Below are 22,928 nucleotides of genomic sequence, written 5' to 3' on the forward strand. Positions count from 1 at the left end.
CCCAGACGCCTGTAAATTTGGAGTTTGTGTGTTGTCCCCATGGTCACGTGGATTTTTCCCTCCACATTTAGAATCTACATCATGCGTTTCCTATAAATTTCCACATGATATGCAGAACCAAACTTAATGCAATTGTTATTTTTGTGCATTCTTTGGTGACCGGGCCGAGGGAGACCATCAACTCGCCACATTTGAGCACCTGGGTTCATCACGGGTGGCTGCCTGGACTCAGATCCAGGATCTCGGCGGTGCCAACTCGGCACCGACTGGTTCGTTGGCTTCCCCCGTCACTCTCCAGAAGGGGGCGAATCACCAAAGTCGATCAACAGGCTAAGGTAGCGTCACCGGGAATGACCTGCGGAGAGCCGAAGGCGCAAGGGCAGCGCCTGGCGAACTCCAGTGGTGATAACAGCCGTCTCGCCGGGCACGCAAGAGACCCAGACTGAGCTGGGACTGAGCTTAATGGGTGCCATTCAACGGCCAGATCACGTTGCTAGATGGGACCGTGCAGGGAGGCGCAACGACCTATTTGTAACGGTGGCTGTGCAAGATAAGACTGTGGGCCCGCCCAAACTCCTTTCTCCCGACTCACTTTACTGAAATAGCTACGGATGTTTTTAACCCGTATATATAATGTTAGGCGAAAGCTATATATATTATTTTAGTTGTACCGTGTATTGGGTTTCGTGGAAGACAGTCTTACAGTGACAGTATTAATACAAAATATTTCAGTAAGAATCACCAGCAGTAGTGCTACTAGATTGTACGCTGTATTTTTTTCGAAAGTTTTTTTATTTGTAACAATGTTTTTTGGCATTCATGGTTGTTGGAATTTTAAAAATAATTATTCTTATGCTCTTTCATTATCTGTTACTTTGGGGCCCCCGTGTGGCCGACTGGGCCCCTCTGCGTCGCATGACGCTGCCTCGTACCCCCCCCCCCGCCATAGTTGCGCCCCTGGGTCCATGAAAAAACCACCCCGTGGGTCGTGATCGAGAATACTGCTACTCTCCGTAACGACCGTGCAGCCGGTGACTGGAACGAGCTTCCCGTAGCACAACGGGGGATGTTGCGACCAACGGCGGTACATTTACAACAAGACCGCGTGACCCGTGATACCGTTTGACCCGTGGTACCGTTTACTCGTTTCCTTGCGACACGTGGTTACCGTGTCCACTGTCGTTCACCACCGGACAACGCTTCCGTGACCTGGCACGGTAGGGCCAGGCCACCGGTGGCCGTGCCGAGCGATACCTCGCCAAGCAGGACATCCGCGTTCGGCCTCCAGCGGCGCATTCCGGGATTCGCCGATCCTGAGCGGCGCTGGCTCAGTGTCTCTGACCCGGCCGTTATGGGCGACGCCGGTAAAACCGCAATAGTTCGGCACCTCACGCAGAAGCGCCGGCTCCGTGTCTCCAATGCTAGGCCATTATGAGCACCACTGAGAGGGTTGCCAGGCCCAAGGGTTGGATCTGAGGGCCTTAAGCTGCGTTCTCTCTCCATGTGCCCGGCCGGAGCGTCACGAGCCACGCGGCGCTGCTGCCCAGAACCCCTCACCTGTATCCATGCAGGCACAGGATCTGAAAGGAAGCAAACGCACAGACAACGCCGTCACCAACCACGTGAGCGCAGGCGGCATTCGCACGCAACGGCCCCCTGTCAATCCACCGCTGGATGATGGCCTCCCCCACGCTGTCACGGGGGGGGGGGGGGGACGAGGTATTTGACCATACTTCACCCGCGAGGATTGCCAACTCTTGACTGAAGCTATTCCACAAAATTCTGATGTCATGTCATTTTAATTGTTCTGGAAGCACGTCCTGTTTACACGACACGCTATGTCATTACGCTGCAATGGGAAAGGAAAACGCAATGAGATGACGCCGTTTTGTTCGAGCAATGAACTTCCGTATGAATTGTGTGCGTTCATTATATTCATTGATCTCGTTAAATATCCTACCATTGAAATCTCCCCGATCACTTTCAATCGTCACCGAGAGATTGATGCCAAATTCCGGTTGAGACTCCTGGCCACTCTGGGAAGGTTGGCATCCCTATCCACGCAGGCCTGTCAGCGTGGGTTGGTGAACGTGAGCAACATACAGTACAATGGATGTCTCTGCTGCCCACAACGTAGCCCTGCAGCAGCAGCCAAAACACGTAGTTCATGCGTGGTGCTTGCCACCTCATGGCAAGGGTTGTTCCATTGAGGTGGAACTGTTCCCTGCCATAGGAATGTGGAATTCCCCCTGCTGGGTGGGAACACACCACAGATACATTTAGCTTGCGGTGCGTCAGCACGGCCAGCTGCGGTTCATGGCTGTTACCATCGCTTTCGTCTTCGGAGGGGATTCCTAATGGGCTGCAGGAGCAATGAGGGGGTGGATGCGTGAGGGGGCTGGAAGCCCCCCCCGGGTTGGGTTCACGCAATGCCAGCGGCAGCCGCCACTGCATGCGAATCAGAATCAGTATTTATATTGGGGAAATCCGATGAGCTATGAAGCTCTTTTTCACACATCTCCAGTCGGGGCGGGTAAGAACGTTGCAACAACAAACGGTACAGAAACACGACGGTAGTGCTCAGTGCAAGAAAGGTAAACAAGTACGACACTAAACCATCCCCATTCTACCAGGCGAAGCCCACTGGAGTATCACAACGCGACCTGGCCACGAATTGTAGCTGAACAAAGTGGCTTCTCATTTGGGCATTGACAGCAGACAATAATCTAAACAGACTGAAGGCATGTTTCGGTGGAAACCCACTCAACACTTGCCGCGCCTGCAACACAGAGACCCCCTCAATAGCACTGCTGTGTGGCCTTAACGTGATTATCATTATAGACGACGTTTCGGGCAATGGTCCTACTTAATATCAATTCACCACGCACGGTTATACAGCCCTGCGTCAATCCACTGCTGGATGAAGGTCCTCCACACCACGCCGTGTTGGTCACGGCGGGGTGTCGTTTGACCATACTTCACCACGCCGGTGAGTGCGCTTTGGTGAAGGCGTTCAGCATCGACGCGGGGTGCAATCGGAGTCGAGTCGAGCCACGGCGTGGACTGCACTGCCCTCTGCTGACCCCACCGTGCCGACACACCTCGCCGCGTGCAGGCGGTGCTTGGCCTGGACGCTCACGACCACCGTCGAGCCCCTGGCCGACCCTCGCTCGCGATCTGACCCAGGTCGCGACCCCCATTCCGCCGGGCCCAGGGCGAACCCAGGGCCGCAGGATTCAGGGGTTCCACAACCCAGGTGGCGAACGGACCTGAACACCGTGGCAGGAGCCGTTGGACCCACGTTGTTGGCCCGACGTGTTTATGATTACTGGGTAGGATGCTGGCCCCGGGATCAGAAGGGGCCCAGGGCCAGAGCCGGAATCAAGGCCTCGGGCCCTGAGGCCTTGGGGCCCACGCGGGACCCTGGGGCCCAGGCGGGGCCCAGAGGCCACGGGAGTTGGGTCGCCTCCAGCGGGCCCGGGACTCGGTTCGCTCGGGGACCCCCCGAAACTCGGGGGTGAGGGAGCCTGGGAGACGGAGACCCAGGGAGCCCCAGGGCCCCGGGGCACCCTGGGGGTTCGGGGAATCGGCACCGCGGATGTCCTCACCCGCAGCAGAGGAGGAGACGCGGCGCGCTCGGCGGCCATGGCGAGGAGGGCGACACCTGGCGGGGAGAGCGCAGACAGCACCGCACTGTACACACACTGCACACACACACTGTACACAGTGCACACGCACTGTACACACCGTACACACTGTACACCCGCACTGTACACACACTGTACACACACAGTACACACAGTACACACACATTATACACACAGTACACACACACAGTACACACAGATAGAGTACACACACAGTACACGCACAGAGTACACACAGATAGAGTACACACACAGTACACACACATTATACACACAGTACACACAGATAGAGTACACACACAGTACACACACATACACACAGTACACACAAACAGTACACTCAGATAGAGTACACACAGTACACGCACAGAGTACACACAGATAGAGTACACACACAGTACACACACATTATACACACAGTACACACACACAGTACACACGGACTGTACGGAGCCCCCCCCCCGCGGCGAGAGGAGACGGAGTGGGGGGCTCCGGGTAGCCGCGGCCACGAGAGGGCGCTGTGGTGCAGATAACAACAGCGTGACACACTTTGTGTGTGGTGACACTCTGTGACACAGCGTGACACACAGTGACACAGCGTGACACTGTGTGACACTCTGTGACAGCGTGACACACAGTGACACAGTGCGACACGGTGTGACACGGCGTGACACGGTGTGACACGGCGTGACACGGTGTGACACAGTACACAGTGTGACACAGTGTGACACAGCGTGACAGCGTGACACAGCGAGACAGTGTGACACAGCGTGACACAGCGAGACAGTGTGACACAGGGTGACACAGCGTGACACTGGGACACTTTTGATTTAAAGCTTTCGTGACTGCAGGGATTCATATTCTTGGTTCTTTCGGTAAAATAAAACTATAAAAAATAAATTCTCACGACGTTTCGACTGCAACACAAACAATCATCATCAGGTGTGAAAAACACAGCTTGTGTTGCAGTCGAAACGTCGTGAGAAATGAATTTTTTTATCGTTTATTATTTAATTGTTTTCCTTCTACGTGACTTTACCGAAAGAACCAAGAATATACTGTGGAACACTGTGTAACACTGTGTCACACTGTGTAACACTGTGTCACACTGTGTAAAAAAACATGTTTGTTCCTGGGTAGTAAGTGCTATTTCCTAATTGCTTATGCCTCAAAAGTACAGAAAGAGGCTATTATTCTCCACATACTTTGCTTTTGTGATATTTCGAAATTTACCTATTTTCAATGAAAAACGTGGTGTGCATTTGTGTATTTCGTTCACTTTAAGTCCTGGTCACAAAAGCAAAGTTTGTGGGGAATAATCGCCAATTTCTATACTTTTCAGGCATAAGCAATTAAAAATAACATTTAGTACCCAGGAACAAAAATTGTGCTACATAGTGTAATTATTGTTGTTGTTGTCATTCGGTCCCCAGCCACAGCTACCGCTAACTCCACCTTTTTCCCGCACCCACAAACCCACAAACCCCATCCCTATAGACAACTCTACCCATAACTCCACCTTTGTCCCTCACCCACAAATACCATCCCTATACACGACTCTACCCATAACTCCACCTTTATACCTCACCCACAAACCCACAAACCCCATCCCTATAGACAACTCTACCCATAACTCCACCTTTATCCCTCACCCACAAACCCCATCCCTATACACGACTCTACCCATAACTCCACCTTTATCCCTCACCCACAAACACCATCCCTATACACGACTCTACCCCGACCCCGTACACACACCTCTATCCCTCACCCACAAACCCACAAACCCAATCCCTATAGACAACTCTACCCTGACCCCTAACTCCACCTTTGTCCCTCACCCACAAACACCATCCCTATACACGACTCTACCCATAACTCCACCTTTATACCTCACCCACAAACCCACAAACCCCATCCCTATACACGACTCTACCCATAACTCCACCTTTATCCCTCACCCACAAACACCATCCCTATACACGACTCTACCCCGACCCCGTACACACACCTCTATCCCTCACCCACAAACCCACAAACCCAATCCCTATAGACAACTCTACCCTGACCACTAACTCCACCTTTATCCCTCACCCACAAACCCACAAACACCATCCCTATACACGACTCTACCCCGACCCCGTACACACACCTCTATCCCTCACCCACAAACCCACAAACCCAATCCCTATAGACAACTCTACCCTGACCACTAACTCCACCTTTATCCCTCACCCACAAACCCACAAACACCATCCCTATACACGACTCTACCCCGACTCCGTACACACACCTCTATCCCTCACCCACAACCCTATCCCGAGCCATAATCCCAGCTCCATCCGGAAACCAAACCCGTAATATTACCCCTAACCCTATTGAGAACCCCAGCCAATATCCATACCCGCAAATTCTACAACGAACCCCACTCTTATCATGTAGCCCTAGCCCGAGCCTCCACCCCGATCCCAACTCAGACCCTGACCACTTCTCCCGCACGCGGCGACGGGGGCCCTCCATTGAGTACGTACGCATGGAGGGGGGGTTAACCCAAATGCGTAGCTTGCATATGGGGAGTTTACTGACAATGTACACATAGGAAACGGGGGGGGGGGGGGTTTGTGTGAAGCCTGGATAATAATAATGCAGCCGGCGGTGGACTATCTGTTTGCTTAAACACATTAATATTATTAATCCTTGATCGTTTCTGCGTGGATTAAATATCGGCCGTTCTATAGGATTCGGGGGTGGGGGGGGTTCAGGCGAACGCACGCAGCAGCTGGGGGGGGGGGGTGTAAAAAGTCCGCGTGCATACAGGGAGGGGGGAGGGGTCAAGTTGACAGATTTTCGCGTACCGACTACTCAATGGATGGCCCCACGTTGCGCACATTAATTAATTATTACTCCGACTCTGGTGCCCGACTCCGATTGGCGGAGGCGTTGCTTTTCACACCTTCAGGTTTACTGCCCAAGGCGAGGCTTTAATGGGTGCTCGCTAACTCTAATTGCTCAAAACAGCACGCACACACACACGAGTGTAAACACTCAGTCCGCGTGCATTATGCAAATCCCATCGGCAGTTCTTAGGCCACCATCAACATCCGTGTGAGTCAATGTGACCACCGACTCACAGCAGCAGTGAGACAGAGACGGACAGCCGTGGAGCGGTTTCATCACAACGAGGCCTCATCAGCACAGCAGTCACCGACGCTTACGCTGGGAACCATCGATATGACCCAAGACGACAGGGCCACAATGGAGGGAGTTCTTCAGCAACTGCTGCTGTTTTTTGGGGATAGTGCATCGAGGCTGATTGTGGGGGGGTTCGCAACACGTTTCTGTGACTTGTTTGAGACGCGGTTTTTTTTGGTCCGGTCAGCGTTATATTATTATTTTTGTTACGATGGGGATTTTTTTTTCGACTTTTACGGATTGTTGTTGAGCGCTTCGTTCCTATAATTGGCGAGGCTAATTGGGCATGTGTCCGTGTCGGACACCGGTACGGTGACTCGCAGGTAACGTCGTGGGCAGAACACATCCTGGACGAGCGGGAACCTCTCTGCTTCAAGGCTCTCTCGCACGGCTCGTCAGGCGAGGCTGCGGCTCAATGCCGTCTGCTGTCAGTCGTAATCGCGTGGACACCCACCCACCGCGCGCGAGATGAGTCACCGATATGTAAATGCACACTTCATAGGCTCGCGCACGGATTTACGGAGACACGCTACGCATACGAAGACAAACATCCGCCGTGTAAAAAACAAGAATAGGTTTTACCCTTGCTGACAATAAAACAGGAAGTGTTAAGATGTTCAAACACCTTTTGCAAGGAGTCATGTCTGCATGAATCACGCGTACTTGTGGTGAACATGCAACCAAACATGCTCTGGTCATATTTACATTGTCCTTGAAACCGATTGGCCTACACCAGGGACAGGCTTCTTCTTGGCCTCGTCTCACCAGTGTCAGGCCAGAGGACAACGCAAACAGTACAAAGACAATGCACTATCAGAGCATAGCCTTAACAGACTGTGGGGGCAAGTGCTGTTAGCGAGCACCTTTAATATCAACCTCTATTTTATAAAGCGCCTTTCATATTGAAGTATCTCAGAGCGCTGTACATACAATGAAACTACACTCACAAATATAGATACAATCGAAGCGAAATAGAAGGCTGATAATAACAATATCAATGACGACTCTCGAACTTCCAATAAAACGAAGAACTATGATAAAAGCGAATAATAACAATTGCAGAGTAATCCAGTCAGACAGAATTGGTTTTCAAATCCCTCGTGCATGGGAGACACGGAGCCTTCTGACTGCAGAAGGCTCCGTGTCTCCCATAGAAAACCAGCACTGTGGTGTCTTTGGAATGACGCGTAAACCAGCATCAACTAAGTTTTCGCAGTGGTGTTTATAAAACTTGAGCAGATCGGCAAGATATGTAGGTGCCAGCCCATTCGAGGCCTTACGCGAGAAGCAGAATGTTGAAGTTAATTATGTACTCTACAGGGAGCCAGTGCAGGGACGAAAGAATATGAGCGATGTGCTTCATACGATTTAGATCTGGTTAAAACCCGGGCAGCTGGTTTTGAATATATTGTAATCTATCTAAAACACTTCTAGAAACGCCAGCAAGCACATGGTATTACAGTAATCTAACCTAGATTATATATAGGCACGCACCAGCCTGTCGGCATCGGGCCTGCGCAGTATAAGCCGGAGTCGAGCCGTGTTGTGTAAAATAAAAAACGGGATTTTGGTGATATTATGTACGTGAGCTTCAAATGCCAAACTGGGGTCGAGGATTACACCCCAGTTTCTGACCTGAGATTAAGAGCGAATTACAGTCCCACCGATGGCCATACTAAAACCATCAAATGTACGCACTTGATGTGGAGATCCCAACAACATCATCTCTGTCTTGTCACAATGTAAGTCAAGAAAGTGTCGGGGCATCTACGACTTGACCTCAGCAAGACAACGGGATATAATGGAAAAAAAACTGCAACTTTGGTTATCGTCTTAAGATAAATCTGTGAGTTATCAGCATAAAAGTGCAAATGTAAGCCATGACGAGGAAAAATGTGGCCAAGCGCTCGTTATATACAGGTTTGACAACAGAGGTTCTATAATGAAGCCCCGAGGGCAATAAACCATGAGCAGATGAGCAGACGCCCATGAGACGAACTTCTCTCTGTGGGACACGCGTGGCAGCCAACAGAGAGCAGTACCTGAGATGCCCACAGAAGTCTCGAGACGATTTAACAAAATACAATGATCAACGATATCAAAAGCAGCACCAAGATCCAAGGCAATCATAAGTAAATCATTTACAACCTTAACAAGTGATTATCTTTTATCTATGAAAGTCGGCACGGCACACGAGGGGGTCGGTGGCCAGCACTACGCGCGGCCGCCTTTGTCTCACCAGTGGCGGTATTTATACATCGCATCAGATACTCATTTGATGCTGAGTCGACCTATAGGAGGCCCAGGACCGGTTCATGTTCATATAATCGTCACTGGTGTTGGCCGTGAGCGGGAATTGAATTCGGGTCGCAGCGTTCATCGCGCCCCCCCACACACACAGTCTGCTGCTCTATACGTCACACGTGCCAGCCATCCATTCACTAATGCCGTACATGTCAGTAGAGTATACACAGATGGATATCCTTCCCACGCACATCCATGTGGAGAGCACAGCACAGGCAAGCATCAGTGGCAAGCCCATGGTTACATCAGCACGTGATAGCACCCACCCAGACCTGCTCGGCCAGCCGGTGGGTTGGGGACGTCGGTTGCATAACCCAATCCCGAACACATCACCTGCCCGGGGTGCCCCTTCGTCCAATCTGGATGAACCAGATTGGACGAAGGGGCACCTTGCATGGCTCACTGCTTGCACCATGCCTGGCCACCTTTGTCTCCACGCAACGCGCTCACGTGAAGCTGAGATGGGCGAGTGTTACATCGAGGGCAAAGGTGCCATGCGGTGTCGTTTGCACGTCGGCGCCTGCCAATCGGTGAACGCATCCCGAACATTTCACTGGAAACGAAGATTACCGATTCATTTTGGAACCGGTACGAGATTTTTTTTTTGAACGACTTTCGGTTCCCACCAAGCCTGCTCGAGGCGATGAGGAGGCGTGGTGGTCTCCCTCCCCTCGTGGACCAACTGCAATCACCGCTGTGGAAAACAACGCCTCCGCCAATCAGAGTCGGGCGCGAGGCTCTAAACACGTCACAAAGTGCGTGACGTCACCGCGCGCGCGCGGGCGAAGGGGGCAAGGTGAGGGCGGGAGGTCTGAGTTGGGGGTTGGGATTCGGGATGGAATGCTGGCTAGGGGGGTAGAGTTGAGTGATGTGATTTGAGTAATGGATGGAATTGGGGATTTTGGATAGGACTGGGGTTAGGAGTAGGGTTTACGGATGGAGCTGGGATTGTGGTTAGGGATGGGGTTGGGGTTCGAGATTGAGATGGATTTTGGGGCATGGATTGAGTTGTGGTCACGGATAGGGGCCTGGGTCCGAGGTTAGGGATTGAGATGGAGTTGTGTATGTATGAAATGCATTCTGGGATCTCAGCTCGGTGCACAAAGGAAACGCGTCGTCGCATGGCCTTTAATAAACTCTTTGATGGCAGTGGAATTAGCAAGCACCAATTAACGCTGTTTGGGCGCACAAAGGGGTGATGTGGCCAGAATCACACCCGGTCGCCGGGTTCGTAGTGCAGTGCGCGCTCGCCACGACACCACTCCACGACGCCACACACGCACAGGAGCACGCAGTTGGCGACACGAGTGATCTCGCGAGCACACGGCAACACAGCCACAGCCGAGGGTAGACGTGTGAAAACAGAACCTCTGTGGAGTATCACGCAACCGCGGGGTGGGGAAGCGCTGTTAGCGAGCATCTATTAAGGCGAGCACGACACGCAAGAAGGGGGCGGTGGCGGTGGCAGTGTTGTGCCATCCTTGGGGGCCGCCTCTGTCTCTCCGGAGCAGATGTTCACCACACAACCGCAGCGGGCACTCGCGTTGAGCTGAGACGACCAAGGGGGGAGTCTCAACCAGGTTCAGATGAAATCAGTCGGAGTATTTGGGTGGCAGGGCGCTGGCGGTGTGGTGGTAACATTGGCGCCTCGCAGCATCGCGCGCCTAGGTTTGATTCCCCGACTCGGGAACCTTTCTGCATGGCGCGTGTGTAGTCTCACTCTGCTCTGTATGGGGCGTGTGGAGTCTCACTCTGAGTGGAGTCTCACTCTGAGTGGAGTCTCACTCTGAGTGGAGTCTCAATCTGTGTGGAGTCTCACTCTGAGTGGGTCTCACTCTGTGTGCAGCGTGTTGAGTCTCACTCTGAGTGGGTCTCACTCTGTGTGGAGCGTGTTGAGTCTCACTCTGAGTGGGTCTCACTCTGTGTGGAGCGTGTGGAGTCTCACTCTGAGTGGGTCTCACTCTGTGTGGAGCGTGTTGAGTCTCACTCTGAGTGAAGTCTCATTCTGTGTGGAGTCTCTGTGTGGAGCCTCACTCTGCTCTGCATGGAGCATGTGGAGTCTCACTCTGTGTGGGTCTCACTCTGTGTGGGTCTCACTCTGTGTGGGTCTCACTCTGTGTGGGTCTCACTCTGTGTGGGTCTCACTCTGTGTGGAGCGTGTTGAGTCTCACTCTGAGTGGGTCTCACTCTGTGTGGAGCGTGTTGAGTCTCACTCTGAGTGGGTCTCACTCTGTGTGGAGCGTGTTGAGTCTCACTCTGAGTGGGTCTCACTCTGTGTGGAGCGTGTTGAGTCTCACTCTGTGTGGGTCTCACTCTGTGTGGGTCTCACTCTGTGTTGAGTCTCACTCTGGAATGGGTCTCACTCTGTGTGGAGCGTGTTGAGTCTCACTCTGCTCTGCGTGGGTTTCCTCCGGGTTCTCCAGTCCCCCCCCCCCATAGCAGCAAAATTGCCTCCCCACTGGAGGAGTTGAACGTTCGTCAGGCTATCTTGAGTAAACAAAGGCGAATAGAACTGGGGAGGCGGGTCGAGAGTAAAGTCCGCTCAAAGATACCGCGCCAAAGACAAAGATCCCCCGTACGGCTTTAACAGGCTGTTGGGGCAAGTGCTGTTAGCGAGCACCTATGATGGCGAGCACGGCTCACGAGGGGGTGTAAAGTTTACCCACCACACCAGCTACTACTTTATGGCCGAGTCAACCGACGAGAGGCCCACAACGGGCTGAGATATTCGTCACTGATGTTGCGCCACCCCATCGTAGCATGGCTGTTTGTTCAAACACCCACGCGACGGTTACACACAGACACACACTCAGATTACACACACACACGACTAGAACACACCCACACAGACACACACACACTCAGATTACACACACACACGACTAGAACACACAGACACACACTCAGATTACACACACGACTAGAACACCCACACACAGACACACACACTCAGATTACACACACACACGACTAGAACACACACACACAGACACACACTCAGATTACACACACACACGACTAGAACACACCCACACAGACACACACACTCAGATTACACACACACGACTAAAGCACACACACACAGACACACACTCAGATTACACACACACGCGACTAGAACACACACACACAGACACAGACTCAGATTACACACACACGACTAGAACACCCACACACAGACACACACACTCAGATTACACACACACACGACTAGAACACACACACACAGACACACACTCAGATTACACACACACACGACTAGAACACACCCACACAGACACACACACTCAGATTACACACACACGACTAAAGCACACACACACAGACACACACTCAGATTACACACACACGCGACTAGAACACACACACACAGACACACACACTCAGATTACACACACACACGACTAGAACACACACACACAGACACACACACTCAGATTACACACACACGACTAGAACACACACACACAGACACACACTCAGATTACACACACACGACTAGAACACACACACAGACACACACACTCAGATTACACACACACGACTAGAACACACACACACACAGACACACACACACTCAGATTACACACACACGACTAGAACACACACACACAGACACAGACTCAGATTACACACACACGACTAGAACACACACACAGACACACACACTCAGATTACACACACACACGACTAGAACACACACACAGACACACACACTCAGATTACACACACACGACTAGAACACACACACACAGACACACACACTCAGATTACACACTCACACGACTAGAACACACACACACAGACACACACACTCAGATTACACACACACACGACTAGAACACACACACACAGACACACACTCAGATTACACACACACACGACTAGAACACACCCACACAGACACACACACTCAGATTACACACACACGACTAAAGCACACACACACAGACACACACTCAGATTACACACAGACGCGACTAGAACACACACACACAGACACACACACTCAGATTACACACACACACGACTAGAACACACACACACAGACACACACACTCAGATTACACACACACGACTAGAACACACACACAGACACACACTCAGATTACACACACACGACTAGAACACACACACAGACACACACACTCAGATTACACACACACGACTAGAACACACACACACACACAGACACACACACACTCAGATTACACACACACGACTAGAACACACACACACAGACACAGACTCAGATTACACACACACGACTAGAACACACACACAGACACACACACTCAGATTACACACACACACGACTAGAACACACACACAGACACACACACTCAGATTACACACACACGACTAGAACACACACACACAGACACACACACTCAGATTACACACTCACACGACTAGAACACACACACACAGACACACACACTCAGATTACACACACACACGACTAGAACACACACACACAGACACACACACTCAGATTACACACACGACTAGAACACACACACACAGACACACACTCAGATTACACACACACGACTAGAACACACACACACAGACACACACACTCAGATTACACACACACACGACTAGAACACACACACAGACACACACACTCAGATTACACACACACACACGACTAGAACACACACACACAGACACACACACTCAGATTACACACACACACGACTAGAACACACACACACAGACACACACACACTCAGATTACACACACACGACTAGAACACACGCTATGGTCACACACAGACACTCAGATTACACACACACACGACTAGGACACACACAAACACGACTAGAACACACACACAGTAGTATTACACACACACACACACAGTAGTATTACACACACACACAGTACTATTACACACACACACAGTACTATTACACACACACACAGTACTATTCCACACACACAGTACTAGAACACACACACACAGTACTATTATACACACAGTACTATTACACACACACAGTACTATTACACACACAGTACTATTACACACACACAGTACTATTACACTCACACACGACTATTACACACACACACGACTATTACACACACAGTACTATTACACACACACACAGTACTATTACACACACACAGTAGTATTACACACACACACGACTAGAACACACACACACAGTACTATTACACACACACAGTACTATTACACACACACAGTATTATTACAAACACACACACACACAGTACTATTACACACACACAGTACTATTACACACACACAGTACTATTACACACACACAGTACTATTACACACACAGTACTATTACACACACAGTACTATTACACACACACACGACTAGAACACGCACACACAGTACTATTACACACACACAGTACTATTACACACACAGTACTATTACACACACAGTACTATTACACACACACAGTACTATTACACACAGTACTATTACACACACACAGTACTATTACACACACACACACGACTAGAACACACACACACAGTACTATTACACACACACAGTACTATTACACACACAGTACTATTACACACACAGTATCATTACAAACACACACACACAGTACTATTACACACACACAGTACTATTACACACACAGTACTATTACACACACACACAGTACTATTACACACACAGTACTATTACACACACAGTACTATTACACACACACAGTACTATTACACACACACACGACTAGAACACACACACACAGTACTATTACACACACACAGTACTATTACACACACACAGTACTATTACACACACACAGAACTATTACACACACAGCCGTGCCCCCACTGCCAGGCACTATGCGGCGCTGAGCAAAGTTCATCTGCACTAAACCGTGTTTATCTTTTGCAATTCCTCCACCCGCTCCACCCGCTGCACTCGTGTTTGCGACCCTCCCCACCCTCTCTGCCTGCCGCCACTGCGTGCGCCGTTACCGCTTCGCATCTCATTCAGCGCCCGTTACCTCCAGGGGGTTTATTTCGGGGGAGGTCCATTGATCTAAGCGGCGACCCCGCCAGCACGGCTGATAAGGTGGCAGGCAAGCCACACGGGAAGGGAGAGTTGACAGGTGCTGCGTAGCACGGCTGATGCGACGGTAGCCAGCACGGTACACGGGAAGGGAGGTTTGACAGGGGCTGCATAGCACAGCTGATGCCGTGCTACGCAGCGGTGAGAGGAACTCACACGTGGCACTGACTATCTCTATACAGTGGCAGCGAGGCCACGGGGCGACTGGGAACAGCTGGCGTGCAGGGCAGTGAGGAACCGCTCACTCTTGGCGCGGGAAAACCACAACCACATGCACCATGGAATCCAGGGGCGGGGTGGAGTACGTCCCATCTACGTGCACGGCAAATCCCAGAATCGCGACGAGCCAGGCAACAATCACTGGGGGTGAATTCACTGTTACGATGGAGAAACAACAACAACAACAACCACCGTTCACCACTAAGTTGTGGTGACGTCATCACGGCACATTGTGCCACGTAACGTGTCGAAGGCCCGCTGGCAGGAGGTTACGGAACAAACCCACAACACCTCTATTACGTATAAACCCACCGTAGCCTGGTCTCAGCTAGCAAGCGAGAATTTAATGATCGCTTGCAGCTGGGGTTGGCATCATCCCCCCCACCCATCTCCTGATGCCTTGGGGAAATAGATGAGTTGTAGGACTGCGGCTAATGCAGCTTGCAATGGCTGCTTTCGGTATGCTGCTCAAACCTCCCCAGATTCCCTGGCTGACGGAGGAGGTTCAGAAAAAGTGACAGGCCGAGTCCCACCATCTAGAGCGTCCCACGTTGGAAAATGAGGCTTACTGCAGCGTTTGCTGGGAAGTTCAGAGAGCCGTGCAGTACTGAAAGGCGGTCGAAGGTTGCTGCCTCGGTAGTCCGCGATCACAAAGTATTCTTAAATTTAATTTAAAAAAAAGTAACTTGCAGCATCACACCTATCACCATCCTGAGGTAAAATAATGGTGATCCGATCTCCGACCCCCAGCAACAGGTTTGCAGGATTGCTGAGCATTTCTGTGAGGTCTTGAAGGAGGGGGAAATCCCTCAGCCTGGAAAACATCATTAGGCAAGGTGGGGATAACCCTGCTGGGGCTGCAGTACCTCAAATATTGGAAGTAATAATAGGGTTTTTACCCTTTTTTCTGGCAACAAAACTGAAACCTTTTTACAAGGATTCATGTCTGCATTAACCACAATACTTGCAGTCAAAATGCAAACAAAAACACACTATGATAATATATACATTGTCCTTCAAACGGATTGGTCCACACCAAGGGACGGCTTTCTTTTGAGCCTCGACCCAATTGGTGCTCGACCAGAAGACGCCAAAAGGCGTGCAGCTCAAAGATAATGCACTATCAAAGTAATGAGGGCTCGGGGTGAGCATCTACATCATTAGACCTCCTTTGCCAGTTCCAAAATATAATAGGGGTTTTCCCCTTTTTTCTGGCCTTTTGGCATCCTCTGGTCGAGCACCAATTGGGTCAAGGCTCAAAAGAAAGCCGTCCCTTGGTGTGGACCAATCCGTTTCAAGGACAATGCATATATTATCATAGTGTGTTTTTTGTTTGCATTTTGACTGCAAGTATTGTGGTTAATGCAGACATGAATCCTTGTAAAAAGGTTTCAATTTTCGCTTCGAACGTCGCCTTGAGAGAACGTCCTGGCCGCGTGGCCCAGCAGGTGGAGGGAGTGCCTCCTGGTCGAAAGGTTATGAGTTCATATCCTGGTTCGTGGCTGACTCAGCCCATCGTCCCTTTGTGGTTTATAAAATGAGCACCGATTTGGGAGGATGTCAACAATGGTTGGCCTATGGGATGACTCGCCCTCGCCATGGCAATGTGAGGGCTTTATTTGAACTACAACCCCAGATCGCCACCTCGTCCAGATGCCTGCCCGGTAAGTGAAGATTTGTCCTATGGGCTTGTTCGCCCCAGATCGCCACCTCGTCCAGATGCCTGCCCGGTAAGTGAAGATTTGTCCTATGGGCTTGTTCGCCAGGTTGATAGGGGGTGTAGGAAGTGGGGGAGGCGGTGAGGGTTGCGGCGGGGAGAGAGCAGCCGGGCTCACGGAGCTTTGGGTGTAGTGCACGGGGACATCTCATCAAACACAAACATTCGTCGATCACAGTGGAGGGGGGTGGGGAACTACAAATATTTATTCAAGAATCCAATTGCCACAATATCAGGTGGTCGGATCGTTACAGGTCCGTTTGGCCGTTTTATTCAGTTCGCATCCCATACACAACTTTGATCGGCTCATTAAACACGTGCGTCTGTGATGACATAAAAACAGTGGTTTTGGTTTTAAACCAAGTGCAATAAAACCTGGCTTCCGTGTACGACAGGGGTGTCCAAACTTTTTGCAAAGAGGGCCAATTTGATAAAGTGAAGATGCCCGGGGGCTAATAGTTCCGTCTGACATTTTTTTAACCACAAAAGTTACATTAAAATACACACTGTTATAAAACTATTTTCATTGTCACAATTACAGTATCTATATTTTTCAAATGACAATGTAACCAAATATAAGCCACTCAGGCAGACGTGAAAAACTCTAAAAACACAATTCTGCCTTTCATTCAGTCAGATAACATTGAACAAACTGTATAGAATACCTTAAATTTCCATGAGTTAAATATCTTTGCCTTATGAACATTTTGAACAGGAGTTATAAGTAATGCAAAGTGGTCTGTTATCATTAAACTTTAAAACAAGTGAATTTTGCCCTTGACTTTTACAAGATCTTTCAGAAAGCAATAGTTTGTGTCACATCTACAGGTACATAACATCAACAATTATAACCTAATCTTATTAAAGAGTTTAATAAAAACAAGTGCCATAAGTCCAAGTGCATTAGTGTGCTTTGGGCTTTTCGCTGTTAATAGTGACAGATTTTACTGTTCAAAACACTACATTTCAGATTGATCAACTTGCTGACACTAATGAGAAGGGTGATACTGAGATCTAGATTTCAGTAAAGAGACCAGGTCTGGCTTGAGGGCAGTGGTTGAGATGCGTAAAATGTCACGCAAGTGGGAGTCACTCATCCTTGACCTCAATTGGTTTTTGTTTAAGTTCTTGACTGTGAATGTTTGCTCACACAAATATGTGGAGCCGAATAAGCTCAGCATTTTCTTAGCGAATGACCGCATTTCTGGAAAGCGGCTTTTGTCCAGCTGCCGGTAAAAGTCAACAAGAGAACACTGCTGGTGTTTTCCGCGGCACTCATCGTCACACTGCAGCTCAATGAGCTCCAGCTGCAGCTGTGGAGGAGCATCATCAGGGTCCACGGGAGAAGGGACAAGAGAAAAGCAACATGTCCTTTTCAATAGCTGCAAAGTCCCGAAAGCGTTTGTTAAATTCCACAGAAAGAGCTGTTGCATAACTCTTCATTTTCGCACCGATGTTGTCCTGTGGGAAACTGTCAATGACCTCTTTCAAAGCTGGGAAGTGCGCGGTGCAGGGCTCTGTTTGGGACAAGTGTCTTTGGAAAAGTTGCAGTTTGGTTCCAAAGGCCTTGATGTGAGCGTATAGCTGGCTCACCACTGCATCTTTTCCTTGAAGATTAACATTCAGCGCATTCAGATGCTTCGTTATGTCAACCAAAAAGCCAGATTTGCCAGCCATACAGGATCGGACAGTTCTTCCATTGGTTGTCCCTTCTCACTCAAAAAATTTCCAATTTCCTCTTTGAGAGAGAAAAATCGCTGCAGTGCGGACCCCTGTCTTAGCCACCTCACATCGTTGTGATATATTACGTCACCGTATTCAGCCTGGATGGCACACAAGAACTGCTGAAACTGTCGGTGGTATAGAGCTTTAGAGCGAATATAATTGATTGCCTTTGCCACTGGTTTCATAACATCGTCAAATTTGAGATGTTTGGCGCAGAGAGCCTGCTGGTGAATGATACAGTGAAGTTTAATAGCGTTACCTGCTTCTTCGCTGACTTTATTGCAGATCAGTGTGGACAATCCACTTCGCTCACCAGCCATGGCAGGCGCACCATCGGTAATGATCCCAGAAACTTTACTCCATGGTAGTTTCATATCATCAACAGCTTCACAAACAGAAACGAATAAATCTCTTCCTCTGGTTTGCCCTTTAAGCCTTTTGAGGTCAAGCAGCTCCTCTGTCACGTTCATGTTGTCATCAACTCCTCTTTAAAAAATAAGTAGTTGTGCAGTATCAGATGCATCGGTGCTTTCATCGCAGGCTAATGAGAAATAATCAAAAGCCACTCCCCTGTCCCCCAGTTGTCTCTGAATATCTGACGATATGTCCTCCACTCTCCGTGCCACAGTGTTGCGTGCCAGGCAAACATTCATAAATTCTTGCTTCTTCTCGGGGCAAATGTTCTCCACCATTTTCATGACACAGTCTTTGATAAACGCACCTTCAGTAAAATGTTTGCCATGTTTAGCTATTAACATGGCCACTTCATAGCTGGCTTTGGTGATGTTTTCCTTTGACTCACAGGCCTGCGTGAAGAATCGCTGTTGCGATGTCAGAGCAGCTTGGAGTTGCTTCACTTTTTCAGCGCGGTCACTCCCTGTTAGCTTGTCGTATGTTATAGCATGTTTAGTCTCGTAGTGTCTCTATATGTTGAAGTCCTTAAACAAGGCAACCGTCTCTTTACAAATTAGACAAACACAATTGTCTCGATTTTCAGTGAAGAAGTATTGTAATTCCCACCGCTCCTGAAAGTGGCGGCCTTCACTGTCAACTTTTCTCTTTTTTTTTGCAGTCGCCATGGCGGAAATGACTCGAAGGGTTCGCGGCCCGGATGCAGAGCCATATAGCATTAGACAGAGCTAGCGAGCCATAAATAACACATTATAAGACCGAAGCTGCGGGCCGTAGGAAATCTGACCGCGGGCCGTGATTGGCCCGCGGGCCGGACTTTCGACATGCCTGGTGTACGAGGAGCCCCGAGGTTGTGGCTGTGACCCACATCCACGGCCGTGCTGTGGACGATCCCTAATAGAGGTGAAATGTGGGGGCCGACGCCCACCTCGCAGCTCCCTGCGAGCGGGCGGGGCGCGACGTCCACCCCCTTGACTCCCCCTCCTCCTCGTTGGCCGCCTCTCGTCGGGCCCCCGCCGATCGGGTGATCGCCCCCCCCCCCGCGCCAGCACCCTCTCTGAGGGACATCGCTAATTGGCTGGCTCACCACCGCCCGGGGTTATCTCCCACACGCCCACGTTCACCACCACAAAAAACGAACGCGGTGGAGTGCACGCGCGCTCCCCTGCAGGCGTGTGTTTTACACAAAGGCGCTAATCAAAAGAAATGGCGGCAGTATGAATTTGCGCGCACGCCTCGCCGTTAATGCTATTACCGCAGTGTAAACACGCTGTGCAAACGCCGACGAGCAGGTTTATCGCACCCTGCCCCCGCCCACTGCGGCACACTGCAGGCGCACGTTTTGCACACACGCGCGCTTAAACACGCGCTAGCGTCGGCGGCCGTGTATGTTTTAATACACGCGCGCCTCACACACGCGCTCAAATTACCAACACCGCGCCGACGCTGCAGCCCCGCGCTCGCTCTCTCCCGCACACCGTCTCCCCGCGCAGTCGCGCCACACTGAAGTCGCAGACACCACGCCGAGGTTCTACCCATACACACAGAAACACATTGCACCGATACTCTGAAATAAAGTTTATTAACGGTGCAAATACACACTACCTGGAGGTGGAATATTTCGCGAGGAGAGCCTAGCCTAACTCTGCCTATGAACCCAGTCACACAAACATCCTACCACGTACCTCGAAGCTGGACTTGCGGCGTCCCACGGACGCTGAGAGAGTCGTAGGGAGGAGGACGAGGGAAGACTTGACCTATCACTGTCTCGCAACAGCACTCGCTGGCATCACACGGGTGCTGGTGAGCCACTCGAAGAGGCAGGACCAGAGGCGCAGCTAGGGGGAGGCAGGGGGGTACATATGTCCCCGGGCGCCTAGGTAAAGGGGCGCCAAAATGAGGCTTACAACGTTACATTATAACTTATTGCGGCAGGCGCGGCAGCCTGAAACTACTGCACAATCTACACCTCAACCTAAAAGTTTATATATCCCGCCACACACAGCCTACATGTCATGTAATTACATTTTTGTACGCGCGCCTATTCAGAACTTACATGGAAGAACGTCCCAAACAACAGACAGGCGCAGTCTTTTAGCCTTAGTCACTGGCCTGTTTTTTGGTGGCAGAAACTACGACGGCCTATTTTTAGTTCTTATTACTGACACCACGCTCCAGGCGGCTGCAGCAGCAGGAGCAGCCCACGCACGGTCAATTACATCAGCATGCTTTAAACGCCGACTAGGGAACGGAGAGGAAGTGAATCGTTCGTGGCTATTATATTCACCAATCAATAAAGCTGCTTACTGTTTTTGTTGTCTATTATTTACATCATCGAGTTCAAATTCACGAGCTTCGTTTGAGTTAACAAACGGTTTCAACAAGTGGAGAAAGCCAGAAAAACTAAATTCTCATGAAAACAATCCTAGCCATCGCACAGCTTTTACTGCATGGAAGGAAGCTGAACAAAGGATAATTGATGGTACTGGAATTGACGCAGTGGTTCAAGCTCAGATTCATTTGGAAAAACAACGTTGGCGAGATATATTGCAAAGAATACTCACCTGTATTAAGTTTCTGGTTTCACAAAATTTGGCACTACGTGGCCATGAGGAAAATTTGAATGCGGATGAGGATAAAAATGTTGGAAAAATTATCGCGCTGATCAAACTCGTTGTGCAGTATGACCCATTGTTAGCAAAACACGTACAGCACGCAGGAGAAAATCCGGGATCAGTTTCTTATTTGTCACCGGAAATCCAGAATGAATTTATCCACATACTTGCGTCGACTATAAAGAACCAATTGTTGAGTGATATCAGGAAAAACAAGTACTACAGTATCTTACTTGACTCAACTCCTGATCTAGGACATCGGGAACAGCTTTCTCAGGTCATAAGATTTGTGGATGTGGATTTTCAAACTAAAAAAGTAACTATAAAATATATTTTTTAGGTTATATCGATATACATGCAAAAGATGCAGCAAGCCTAGAAAGAGTCATCGTCGAAAGACTGAAATCTGACAACATACCTCTAGCCGACTGTCGGGCACAATGTTATGACATATTTTTAGGTTTTTTCGGTAAAGTCACGTAGGTAAAACATCAAAATTAATGAAAATAAAATAAAATAAAAACAAAAATCACGACGTTTCGGAGGCAACACAAGTCTCCGTCATCAGGTGGGACCGTCACAGCCGAATTAGCTGCATCAAGTGAGGCAATGATTCAAGAAGTAATCCTTTATAAGCAAGTTGAAGGGGGGAGGAGAGGGGGGGGGAGCTCATCAGAATGTGGTAGCCAATGAATGGAACGTATCGGGAGGGAGGGGGGCGGGGCTCAAAGACAGCACGGAGTGCTAAGTACAACGCATCGGGAGGGGGAGGGGGGGGGGAACGGGGCCAAAACAATGGACGACGGCTTGGACGCGGTTGCTGCTGCACACGCCAACACAATGGACAGAGAGGGGGGAGGGGAGGTCTGATACACATGATAGACAAAATAACGAAAATGCCCATGTTTATACCAATGCTGGCTGAACAATGAAGAGAGCACTGCCAAAAAATAACTGGGGATGTTAACACTCGGTAAAGTAAAGTAAAATAGTGCCTGTCAGATAAGATGGTCCAAAAAA

General features: G+C 49.8%; 1 protein-coding gene across 11 annotated transcripts in view; it reads right to left on the minus strand.

Moving 5' to 3' along the window:
- OVCA2 (OVCA2 serine hydrolase domain containing) overlaps positions 1 to 3,839 on the minus strand; it is a 37,193-nt gene extending 33,354 nt beyond the window's left edge. For 4 of the 11 annotated variants that reach the window (XR_013587658.1, XR_013587657.1, XR_013587656.1 and 1 more), the window contains exon 1: positions 3,609 to 3,839. Coding sequence is in view for 8 of the 11 variants with exons in the window: in XM_078609311.1 (XP_078465437.1) it covers positions 3,609 to 3,813 (205 nt within the window). In the remaining 3 variants the exon portion in view is untranslated. The other 7 variants (XM_078609314.1, XM_078609316.1, XM_078609313.1 and 4 more) reach the window with 6 other exon arrangements.
- Positions 3,840 to 22,928: the final 19,089 nt, after the last annotated feature.

This window comes from Lampetra planeri, chromosome 31 (assembly GCF_965212315.1).
Source record: "Lampetra planeri chromosome 31, kcLamPlan1.2.h2, whole genome shotgun sequence".
Lineage (NCBI taxonomy): Eukaryota > Metazoa > Chordata > Hyperoartia > Petromyzontiformes > Petromyzontidae > Lampetra > Lampetra planeri.